General features: G+C 29.6%; 1 protein-coding gene across 3 annotated transcripts in view; it reads left to right on the forward strand.

The window, feature by feature from the left end:
• Window positions 1-12,531, forward strand: part of LOC143189938 (peroxisomal acyl-coenzyme A oxidase 3) — a 54,467-nt gene extending 41,936 nt beyond the window's left edge. For 2 of the 3 annotated variants that reach the window (XM_076393947.1, XM_076393945.1), the window contains exons 2-12: window positions 2,215-2,352; window positions 9,178-9,339; window positions 9,752-9,907; window positions 10,032-10,179; window positions 10,244-10,415; window positions 10,468-10,762; window positions 10,944-11,066; window positions 11,120-11,474; window positions 11,534-11,814; window positions 12,031-12,186; window positions 12,239-12,531. In XM_076393947.1, coding sequence (XP_076250062.1) covers window positions 2,224-2,352; window positions 9,178-9,339; window positions 9,752-9,907; window positions 10,032-10,179; window positions 10,244-10,415; window positions 10,468-10,762; window positions 10,944-11,066; window positions 11,120-11,474; window positions 11,534-11,814; window positions 12,031-12,186; window positions 12,239-12,361 — 2,100 coding nt within the window. In that variant the 5' untranslated portion in view covers window positions 2,215-2,223 and the 3' untranslated portion in view covers window positions 12,362-12,531. Of the gene's footprint in view, window positions 1-2,214; window positions 2,364-9,177; window positions 9,340-9,751; window positions 9,908-10,031; window positions 10,180-10,243; window positions 10,416-10,467; window positions 10,763-10,943; window positions 11,067-11,119; window positions 11,475-11,533; window positions 11,815-12,030; window positions 12,187-12,238 lie in introns of all 3 variants that reach the window. The other variant, XM_076393948.1, reaches the window with a different exon arrangement.
• The last annotated feature ends 709 nt before the right edge of the window (window positions 12,532-13,240 follow it).

A 13,240-nucleotide genomic window follows, 5' to 3' on the forward strand; every position in this document is an offset into this window, starting at 1 on the left:
TAATCGTATTTATTCTATGTTAATTTGTTTTCTCTAGCATTTTTAGTATATTAATACTACTTACATATTAGTTCTATTAATAATTATTATAAACCAGACTACCGAAGTCCATCAAATCATTGTGGAAACCTATGATACAATTTATTTTTTTAGAATGTTATCGATTAATATTCTGGTTATAGCCTCGTTCAACACGTTACCTTTTTTTAGAGACACTAAGAGATCTATGTACCACTAAGAAATGCAAATAAAGAAAAAAATGTTAAGAGACTAGAGCTAGTATATTCCAAACGAAAACAACATTCAAAATATCAATCAATCAAAATATCGCCGGAGCATTGTTGGAAATTTATGTTTGTGATTGTCCATAGACCCAGAGAGAGTAAAATCAACTAAAGAAAACCATCCTGATCACATCATTAACCAAGCTGGGTAAAACTAGATGTCTTCTGGGATAATCCCTAAGTTGATCACTCGCTAGTCAATATATCAATATGGTTTGGAGTCCAGGTTAAGCAGTAGGCTTAAGACTAAGTATTTACTTAGTTAATAAAAAGGAAACTTTAAAATTTAGCAAAAAAAGTCATTAACAGGTTAAAATGTTGTCGTTAAAGGGTAAAACAACGACAAAATTACCATAATAAATACTAAAACACCAAATACACAATGAAATAAATAAATTAAGAATTAATTATAATTAAAGAATGAATAAAATAGCGTTAATATCAGTAGATAAAACCCGATATAAACATTAATTATATCTATGTCCAAGATTAAAATAAAAGGCGATTTCTTTGAGGAAATCAAATAATTTAGACAGATTTTGTCATAGCAAAGCAATCTCCAATAATTAGATAAAAATATTAGCCATATCTTCCTTTAATAGTCCCTTTTAGTCAATTAGATTAAAAGGATTGAATAAATTGACAGTGTCCAAGGCATCAATTTTTTACGCTTTTGTTATGTATATATTTTCTAAAAAAAGACATTTTTTGATATGCCAAAGTTTATTATCCTCCTCTAGCAAGTCCCATTTAAGCCACCACCGAATAATATATAAATTTTGTCTTATAACCTCTAAATGAGAAAAGATCTTGAAATATATTATATTTGTAATTAATCATTCATAATCGCCCTTATAGCTGGTGAAGAATGAACCACTAGTGGATATTTTGGAATAGCTATTGAAGGAGATTTTACGCTTTAAGATTTCCTATAAATTTCGTTTATAGCAGACTTGTTATTAACATTTTAAATAAAGATCTGTTGCAAATAATATCCTCTTACATACTGACTCTCAAGAGGTCTAAAGCCTTAGACAAGAAAACGACACAAAAAATAACGTCATTTAAGAGTTCTAGACATTTCACTAGGAATAGTGAGCAATATTTAAAGTGAAGTTTTAGATTCTAATTTTATGTGAACAATGGGTAAACAAATTTTATTATTTAGGTATTTTGGGTAGCTTTTTATCACAATAGGCAAGGAAGAGAAACCAAACGGGCTAATAAGTGACTCCGAAGTGAGGTTGTGTTCAGAAATCACCTAGGAAATAACTCCATAATTAAAAAACAGTGCAATATTAAAATTATAATATTAACGGAAATTGAAAAAATTCAATTACCAAATTATGGTTTGTTATAAAAGCTAGTTTCGCAAAATCTCAAAATATAAAACGCAATCCTCATTTTGACTGTTCATTGACATAACATATTATTTATTGCTATTCATTTAACAAAATACTCCATGATGTATAAAATGTGTACATCCTAACGTTATTCTGTTAAAGGATATTTCTTTTTGATTTGGCGATCATCTTAATACAAACTAATTATTTATGTATTTATATATTTATAGTTTATAAAAATTAATTACTAATTATTAATAGTTATAATATATTAATAAAAAAATATACTAAAAAAAAAGAAAAGCGCTTATCTATTCCCGAAATATTAACGCTATAATTATTCAACCAACTAACCTTTTGTAAATTGATGATATCAGATGTACTTAAAAATAAGCTAGAACAATTAATTAATTTTGTAGTCGAAACAGCGTGTTCATACTACGACGCTTTTGATTGATTTTTCGATGGCTAACAATATTTTAAGCACTCGTAATGCTCACAACCGATATCGAAAATGTCTGTATAAATAACGAGTAATCCAAATTCAACTATGACAGTCGAATTTAATCATACATGTGGTTTTTCAGATTGACAACATGGCAGCCGCGACTGACGTTATACCGGACTTACCCCCAGGACCTCTGGATACTTACAGGAAACAAGCTCAATTCAATTGGAAGCAAATGAAATTGTTTTTCGAAGATCCCGAGTTACTTAAAATTAAGGTAGTTAGCAGGTACTTTTTTCATTTTTAAATTATATATGATTATTAAAGTGTTATACTATTTCTGCTGCTAAACATTCATAAACAGAGGAAATAGAAGTGAGGAAAATCATTTAGCCATTGTTAGGTTTTCTAATGATTTATTAAAACAAATATTTTCCATCGTTTTCTTTTTGCGATCATTCTGGCAACATGGCAATACTAACACAATCTGATACAGAACGCTCTTCTTTTTTATCAGGCTAACAAAGAAATTTCAATATCGAAGTAACACCATCCATCATTTTTTTATTGATACCACCGATGTGTACCTTATTTATCTGGATTATTCACTTGTAACTGTATATTTTTCATCTAGTAGCATTTACGTACAATTATGCATTTAAGTACAAGTGTATTCCAAACATGTACAATATTGTCTGCAACAGTGTCAGTACCCATTCTTTACATATTCTTATCAAACGAACATGTTTCATTCACTAATATTAATATATACGATTTTAACATATAGTCTGTTCAAAGTTATTTTGTACATACGCCATTTAAATTTGTGGCATCAAAACGTCGCAATGTTGCCGCATTAAATCTAATTTTAGTTCAGGTTGGCTTTAACATACATTAAAATTCTAATCCAAATAAAATAATTAAACAAAAATGTTATCAAATATAATTTATTTTAACATTATAGTATATCTAAAAAGTACTGTTAATTATACAGCCACAATAGTTTATAGGTTAGAGTTCTAACCTCTTATCACTGTTGCTTTCAAGAATTTTGCATACGTCTAACAACAACTGGACAACTTTGACAGACTGGTTCGTTTACGTGTTCGAACTAATCAGACAGCATTGTGTCTCTTTTTAACTAGAATAAAATGAAATGGAAAATATTGTCTGATTCTGAAACGAATTTACTACTTGCGGTAAGCAATACATTAAACATGTTGATGACGTATGTACAAAAAAACTTTGAATAAACTATATACCTTTAACTAAAGTGTTAGATAACTTTAATTTTACATTATCTATTATATGAGCCTTAAAAATTACTCTATCCTGGTAAATTTGTTGATATTGCCACATCTAGAATATATTACAGTTTTTATTCAAATTTCATTAATGTTTTCAAATGACTTTTGTACCGTAATATACAGATACGTACTAGGTATAATATATATTCAAAAACTCAATTTTTCAATAAACTAGTGTTTTATTATTTTTTCTGAATCTCATTCTCTTGATCTCAGGTATGTAAAACGTAACCATTCAATTAGCCCTATTATATCTTGTTTACTTCCCTATAGTCTGCATGTAAGTGTATGAAAACAGTAGATTCATCAAGTGCTTAGTTGTCTGAAACTATTTTGAGATTTTAAGCTGCGTTTTCATCCACTAAATATTGAATTATTGAACGAAAAGTGGTCCTTCAGATTGATCTTTGTCATTGACATCAAAATCACGACTTTTAAATAATTGGTTTATGATGGAGCAGCATCACGTTTCTAAAAGTGTATAATAGGCTTCTGCGACAGATTCCTTCAAATCAAAGAACAAAAGTAATTAAATAATGAATATTAAATGGAAAACTGTTATTTTATGCAAAGAAATATCAAAAGCATCGAATTTAACAATTCGTCATACATACATAACATATTTAACATACGTCATTTAAATTTGTGGCATCAAAACGTCGCAATGTTGCCGCATTAAATCTAATTTTAGTTCAGGTTGGCTTTAACATACATTAAAATTCTAATCCAAATAAAATAATTAAACAAAAATGTTATCAAATATAATTTATTTTAACATTATAGTATATCTAAAAAGTACTGTTAATTATACAGCCACAATAGTTTATAGGTTAGAGTTCTAACCTCTTATCACTGTTGCTTTCAAGAATTTTGCATACGTCTAACAACTGGACAACTTTGACAGACTGGTTCGTTTACGTGTTCGAACTAATCAGACAGCATTGTGTCTCTTTTTAACTAGAATAAAATGAAATGGAAAATATTGTCTGATTCTGAAACGAATTTACTACTTGCGGTAAGCAATACATTAAACATGTTGATGACGTATGTACAAAAAAACTTTGAATAAACTATATACCTTTAACTAAAGTGTTAGATAACTTTAATTTTACATTATCTATTAGATGAGCCTTAAAAATTACTCTATCCTGGTAAATTTGTTGATATTGCCACATCTAGAATATATTACAGTTTTTATTCAAATTTCATTAATGTTTTCAAATGACTTTTGTACCGTAATATACAGATACGTACTAGGTATAATATATATTCAAAAACTCAATTTTTCAATAAACTAGTATTTTGTTATTTTTTCTGAATCTCATTCTCTTGATCTCAGGTATGTAAAACGTAACCATTCAATTAGCCCTATTATATCTTGTTTACTTCCCTATAGTCTGCATGTAAGTGTATGAAAACAGTAGATTCATCAAGTGCTTAGTTGTCTGAAACTATTTTAAGATTTTGAGCTGCGTTTTCATCCACTAAATATTGAATTATTGAACGAAAAGTGGTCCTTCAGATTGATCTTTGTCATTGACATCAAAATCACGACTTTTAAATAATTGGTTTATGATGGAGCAGCATCACGTTTCTAAAAGTGTATAATAGGCTTCCGCAAGAGATTCCTTCAAATCAAAGAACAAAAGTAATTAAATAATGAATATTAAATGGAAAACTGTTATTTTATGCAAAGAAATATCAAAAGCATCGAATTTAACAATTCGGTTAGGTTGTTTAGCACTAGCCTAGATTAATACTTAGCATTTTGACCAATAGATATCGCTCATCATAATATATCTCCCACAACTTTTGTTAAGCGCCCTTTTTAGTGTATTTTATTGAAGGAGTGTGATGAAGAATTGCTTAATGGAAACTTTGGAATTATCTAAATTATTGGAAGTTGATTTATCAAAAGTAGGCAAAACTCCTTAGAAATGATAAAGAAGAAACTACGGAAACGTCCAAAGTCATTGGTACCATCAGCGTCAGTTGTAAAGCAAAATATCCGAATTAATATTTTTACAGTAATTGTATATATAAAATATATTTTATACATAACAGATCAATTGAAAAGTCCCCGGCCTACCATAGTAAAACAAATTTTTTTGGCAAAATTAGTTTTTTTATTCAACATAATTCCTTTCTAGGGTGATACACTGATTATAGCGACCCTCCAACTTTTCGATATCATTTTTGTAGTACGATTTGTCCTTTGCTTCAAAATAGGCCTCGGTTTCATCTCCTCAAATCACCTCTTCATTCGACGAAAATTTCTTCACAGCGAGCATTCTTTTGAGATCTGAGAACAGGAAATAGTCGCTTGGGGCCAGATCTGGAGAATACGGTGGATGAGGAAGCAATTCGAAGCCCAATTCATGGATATTTGCAATCGTTTTCACTAACTTGTGACACGGGCATTGTCTCGGTGAAGCAGCATTTTCTTTTTCTTCAAATGCGTTCGTTTTTCGGCAATTTCGTTCTTCAAATGGTCCATTAACGCTAGGTAATAGTCGCTGTTGATGGTCCTTCCTTTTTCAAGGTAGTCAATGAAAATTATTCCATACGCATCCCAAAATACAGACGCATAACCTGCCAGCCGACTGTTTGCGTTTTCCCACGCTTTGGAACGGGTTCATCGTGTGCAGTGCACTCGAATGACTGTCGATTAGACTTCGGAGTGAAATGATGGAGCCATGTTTCATCCATTGTCACATATCGATACAAAAACTCGGGTTTATTACGCTTGATCATCTTCAAACACCGCTCCGAATCATCAACTTGTCGTTGTTTTTGGTCAAAAGTGATACACGTTCAGTTGATATCTTTAGCGTGTCTGCTATTTCACTCAATTTCAATTTACGATCACTCAAAATCATTTTGTGATTTTTTAAAGTATTTTTGTCGATAACAACCTCTTTTGGGTATTCACTGCGTTCACCGTCTTCGGTGCTCATTTCACCACGTCTAAACATAGCATACCTATGCTTGAAGGTTGATTTTCCTGTAACTGTATTTTTTCCCTTCAAAAAGCAGTATTTTATCAACGCGCAAAATTCCTTTTTATCCATTTTTTTCACAATACCAAAAGTTGCTTCACTCAAAATGCTATAATTCACAAACTAATGACCCGACAGCTGTCAAATTTATATACGCATCTTTTGAGGGTTAGGGCTAACTAAAAAACATATGGATTTAATTCTAGTAGCGCTTTCTATGTGTCAGGTCGGGGGCTTTTCAATTGACCTGTTATACATTTCTAATATTCATAAAATTTATATTTTACATTTTATCATTTTTCTTATTTTATTAATAGACTAATAAAATATAATATGTATATTAGTTAAAATCGTTATAATAACCTTATTCACATGGCTTTCGAATTCAGATCAGGTGAAAGAATTATGTTTTATTATACTTTAATATATATTTTTATTATATTTTTATTATACAGCTATTAAAATATCGACGATTTGTTAGTTTTCCAACAAAATATAACATATTATATATGTTTTCCAATTCTGAGGACTATTGATTCTGAGAACGTTTCGGGGTGTACATATGACAAATTTGTTGTGGAAGTTATTTTTATCACAATTTCCAATATTTATTCAAAAAATAATCCTAATATACATATATTCACGAAACGTGTTGCCACCTAGATAATCTGATTAAACATACTATTTACCCATAACATAAATCGATTTTAGTCGCTCTCTGACATATTATGAACATATTGTTTTAATAAAAGAAAAATATATGTATATTGGTATACTGACATAAATTATATGTTATTTTGCATCAAATACTTCTGTAATTATATTGATAACAAATCTATCATTAACTGTTTTTTGTTATATGTTACTCATGCATAAAAACCCATATTTTTGTTAGCTACCAAAATGTCAAAAATGTCAACTAAACATTAGTGTGAAAGTGTACTTATCCTATTTAATTCAAAGAAAAGTTACTGTTTCAATGTATAGAAAATTGTTGAGTGTTGACCTCTATGTTTGTTCCAATAAAGTTATCCAACCAATAATTATATCTCTATGAAGATATGCAACAATTGATCGAAGGTTGAAATTGAAGTTTTGTTTGGAGGAACAAGTCGAAGATGAATGAAATAAGCTATATAGCTTATTATATATATAACACCTCATATATATGAGATGTTAACGAAAATCTTTTTTCGGTCTGAAGCCCAATCAGCGAATAAGCGGCATTGATTATGAAGGGCAAATTGTAGATTAAAAAGTGACGATTTTAATATAAATACAAAAGAAAGTCCTAGAGGAGTAAGAAGGCTCGAGGACAGTGAATTGCATGTTGGTGAATTAACTGTTTCCAGACGTTTACATGTGACGGAAAAGATTCAAAAGGAATGAACCACACTACACTACTACACGAATTGACTGAAAAAGCCATCAAAACGTTTCAACATCACTGTTTCATTAGTTGTTTACCAAAAAAGGAATTTTGTATGTCGTATTTCAAGTAGCAACTAACTAGAAAAGTTATTCTAGTAAGAATTCCAAGCACATGATGGGTTAATTCAGAAAAGCCATTCTCATTGACACCTAATAAAATATGCAGGCCTTGCTGCGCATATTGTGAGATTGGCATAATATACTGTATTACAGGCGGCTAAAATAAAATTATGCTGTTGCTGAAAATGTCTATCGATGTCAAAAAATGCCAGCAACAGCGAGTAATACACGCAAAGTCAACCTCTTGCATTACAACGCCTGACCACACATTACAAGAGTTGTGCAAGGTACTTCACGTAGCACCTTTTGATCACTATTAGTTCAGATCGATGCAGCATGGCTTAGCTAACACACGGTTTTCATACAATGAAGAAACGTGAAAATGGATTGTTGATGAATGGTTCTCTAGAAAACCAAGATCGTTGTTTCGTTACAGTATCATCATGTTGCAAAAAAGATGGAATAAGTTGTGGAAATAATGAAGAATATTTTAATTAATATACATTGTATCAATAAATACCGTTTGAAAGTGAAAAAATGATCAGAGTAAATGAAAACATTTAATAAATATACTGTCTGGAATAAATTAACAAGTGAACAGAATTTTTTTGATCCTACTTCATTATTATTAATAAATTATCCCTTATATTAAATAAGTGATGTCAATATAATTTATTAGTAAGTAACAACTATTAACACATTATTTATTTACGAACTATGGCCTGAGCTATACCACAATAATAATTACAACTGCCTAGCAACTTTGGTAGTTTTGTTGTATCTTCTTAGGTAACGGTATATGATACATATGATGAAAAGCATAAGGATGCTGAAAAAATATCGATATACTTTTTATAAAAAACTATATTTTTCAAACATTATAAAAAACCATTTAATTATTTTTGATAAACCGTTGATTAACCTTTAACATTAACCTTGGTACTTAAAAGGTTTAGTTATTTTAGTACCTAATTTTAAGAATTTATTTAAAATATTGATATATATTGCACAAATATATCGATATATTTTTACTCGGCGGTCGACACCCCAATTTCAGCTTATCAAGTTATTAATAAAAGTGGAAATATGTCAAATGACACTTTTGTATAGTAAAGTGGCGTAACATCTAAACACCATGCTTCCTGTATAATTTTTTTCTCAGGTTTATTAATTACAAACCACCACTTTTAAGTCCTACAAATACAAATAAAGGTATGTTCAAACTCGATAATTGAGACATATAAACGAAATAACATGTTTTTTTTTTGTTTTTATCTAAAACAATAAAATTCTATTCTCTTTCAGATGAATGTATGGAATACTTTAGAGAAAGATCCCGCCTTCCAGAGACCTAAAAAAGTACCTGATACTGAAGAAATGAAAAAGCAGTCAGCTATTCAACTACACAAATACTGCCAGTATAATTTCCTTCATCCAGATACGGCTAAATTGCCTTATAAAAGAAAAGTATGCGTTTACTTCGATCATAATCATTTTGTTGATCATCGTTGAGAATAATATATTGTGCTACATATCTTTCTCATGTTTAATTATAATTATAATTATTGTTGCAAAGAATTTCTTATCATATTTATTCGTTTTATAATCATAATTACCAAACATTAACAACTGTAAAGCCGCCTATCTATTGGTTAACTGTATGACTAATGACTTAACTAAATTAATTATTTTCTATTGAGCGTTTGTGTCACCATATAATATCACCAGATTTTATTAAAAATGACAAATTGATATAATAACTCATATATTAAGTACTTACATCTAATTATTCAACAAATTTGTTTCTGAAGTATAAATTAGTAATTTAATAGATATGTAATTATAGATTAGAAAATATAGTTTGTTTGACTTTTTGTAGACTAGATTTATGATGACTGTAAATGAAGCACTGGCCGTTGCCTTTCCAGATGTGTCTGTAAAACATGCCGTTGGAATTGGACTTTTTAAAAATACTTTAACAACGTTGGGTACTGAAAGACATCAACGTTTCATTGATGCTTCATGGAACAATAAGGTTGGTACTAATATGTTTGATAACTTAACATTAGCTAGAAGAATTATTTTGTGTCGATTAACGTTTAATTTTAGAAACATTTTATGATTATTTAGTAATAAAATTATATATATCCATTACACAGGTTTTGGCTTGTCTTGCACTTACTGAAATCGCACATGGTAGCAATACAAAACAAATGAGAACTATGGCTGTCTATGATCCAGGGACTCAGGAATTTGTTATAAATACGCCAGATTTTGAAGCAGCTAAATGCTGGGCTGGAAATTTGGGTAAAAATAAGAATTTTAGTTTCAGTTTTTAGAATCAGTGTTAACAGTTCTTTTTTTAATGAAGGTAAAACTTGTACATTAGCACTGTTGTTTGCCCAGTTATACACCAAAGATCAGTGCCATGGATTGCATGCTTTTCTTGTTCCTATTAGAGATCCGAAAACCCTTTTACCTTACCCTGGTATTACTGTGGGTGATATGGGAGAGAAAATAGGTCTACATGGAATAGATAATGGGTATATACCATAAATGGTTATAGTAACTATTATAAACAGGTTGTCCTTACAGATTTATCATGTTCAAAGATTATAGAATTCCAAGAGAAAACTTATTGAACCGTACAGCAGATGTAACTCCAGAAGGTGATTATGAAAGTAGTTTCTCGGATCCTGGTAAAATTTTAGGAGCAGCTCTTGAGAATCTCTCCACGGGTAGAGTAGGGATAATGCAAGAAAGTTCAAATAATTTGATTTGTGCTGTAACAATAGCAATACGATATGCAGCACTTAGGAAACAATTTGGTCCGAATGGCGAAGGCGATAATACAAAAGACGAATGGCCCCTTATTGAATATCAATTACATGTATGTATATTAATCAATTGAAAATGTATTTATATACATAAATATACCATTCAAAAGCGCAGAGGATGTATTTTGTTCTTATGTTATATAATCCTCTTTTGCAATTTATATGAATATATTTATCATTATTATTTTTTAAATATTAACTATTACTAATTTTTTAAAAGTTTTTAACTTTTAGAGATGGAGATTGTTTCCTCATATGGCAGCAGCGGCTGTTCTGAGAACCTTTGTTCTTAGTTTTACTGACACATATTTATCAGCTGTAGAGTTGTCCACAACTTCCAATGAGTTTCAAAATCTGGTATGTATTAGATTAAAAGCACATTTCAATACTATTTAATTTTGGTATTTTAGAGTGATATGGTATCTGAGGTACACGCTATTGTTTCAAGTGCAAAAGCAATAGTAACATGGGAATGCAGAGATGCTGTTCAAGAATGTAGGGAAGCTTGTGGAGGTCATGCTTTCCTAAAAGCCTCCCGATTAGGAGATTTAAGAGTAATAAATGATCCTTGTGTCACTTATGAGGGTGATAATAATGTATTATTGCAACAAACTAGCAACTGGCTTCTGCGACAGTGGCAAGCCTTAATACAGGGTAACAACCTAACAACCCCCCTAGGAAGCTGTAGTTTTCTTGAAAACTATAAAAGTATATTAAGTTCAAAATTTCAAGCTACCCAACCACAACAATTGTTGTATCCAAAAGGTAATACTTATTGCATATATCATATAAGTTAACTTTTTAATGTAATTTTTAATTTTTAGTAATTTTACAATGTTATGAATGGCTCATTGTTTATTTGTTGAATGAAGCAAATACTAAGCAAAGTCAAATATCCAAAAAAACAAACAAATTTGTAGCTAGAGCAGAATCACAAGTGTATTGCGCATCCATTTTATCAAAAGTATATATAGAATATTTGGCATTAAAAGCATTTTGGGCTAAAACAGCTAAAGCTGATTCTACACTAGTACCAACTTTAAATAATTTAGCCGCATTATATGGTTTATGGAGTCTAGATAAATATTTAGTTTATTTTTACCAGGTAACTTTTAATTAATAGATAAACTTGTATTATATATTAATTTATTAATCATATTTAATAACTTTTTGTCTATTATTTTTATAACATTATACCTAGAATTATTTATATTTTTTATGATTTCATCTAAAAGTTATGGACAGTTTTAATATAATAAGTTAAATAAATAAAGAATTTAAAATAAATTGTATATTAAAATATATTTTTTGATTATTGTAGGGTAGTTATACAAGTAATCCAAATTTCGCATCAATAGTCAAAGATGCGATATTACATTTATGTGATATATTAAAATCTCAAAGCTTAGGTATAATTGATGGCATGGCGCCACCAGACTTTATAGTAAACTCTGTGTTGGGACGGTCCGATGGAAAAGTAAGTAACTTTAAGTTCTATATAAAAATGTAATCAATACATTTTCTTTTAGCTTTATGAGAATTTACAAACCCAATTAATGCATAGTCCAGGTTCAATGCTAAGACCTGATTGGTGGCAAGAGATACTCATTAAAGATGCTCCAGACTTTGTAACACATCGCAGCAAACTTTAATTCATTTTATTTAACATTTACTTAATTTTTTCTTGGGATTGTACACTTATTACCAATATATATGATTTTGCACAAGTATATTACAAAACTAGAAGTATTTTTGTAAGATATATTTTAGTATTAAAGGTGTATATTATGAATGTTTTTAAGAATAAATCACTTTTATATTATGTGTTTTCATTCTTATACTTGATATAAAATACACATAATTTGTATAAAACTTTTTCGCTATTGCCCTTAAGCCATATTCTATTAAAACATGAAACATAAAAAGTTAAATAAGTATTAACTCCATTGTTTGAAGAGATGGTTCAACTCTTAAACTCATGATTGAATCTTGAACAACTTGGAAATATATTTTGAAAAATAACAAATTTATGAAAAAAAAATTAAACAATGCACTTATCTGTTAATAAAAACCTGGGATGATATTCAAACAAGGTTCAACTAACTTAAAGATTCGGTGTATTAAATAAGATGAAAAAATATGATGCCTTTGATCGTAGTATCATTAAATAAAACAAGTAAATTTTCATATTTTCACAAAAATCGATCTGTTTTAGGATGAACAAGGTAATAGTCCTTGTTATACTATTTTTATGAGGATATATTAAAGGCTTCCACAATATGCTACAAAATTAGCTGATATTTTTTAATTATCTTCTTGTCTTCTCGGAGAGCCTTTAAGTAAGTCACTCGCTAAAGTATTTATGCCGATGGCCGAACCCCACATTAAAAACTTGCCCAATCTAGATTAGTAAATGTACCTATTGCATCAAGCAAAATAGAATAAACCATAAGTTGTTTTATTAAATAGATTGGCAATCCATGAAACAAAATAATCCTGCTAAAGATATTTTACTATTTATGGCATAGTCA

The sequence above is a fragment of the Rhynchophorus ferrugineus genome, unplaced genomic scaffold (assembly GCF_030347505.1).
Source record: "Rhynchophorus ferrugineus isolate W39M unplaced genomic scaffold, kcgeb_rfMv2 rfM2, whole genome shotgun sequence".
Classification (NCBI taxonomy): domain Eukaryota; kingdom Metazoa; phylum Arthropoda; class Insecta; order Coleoptera; family Curculionidae; genus Rhynchophorus; species Rhynchophorus ferrugineus.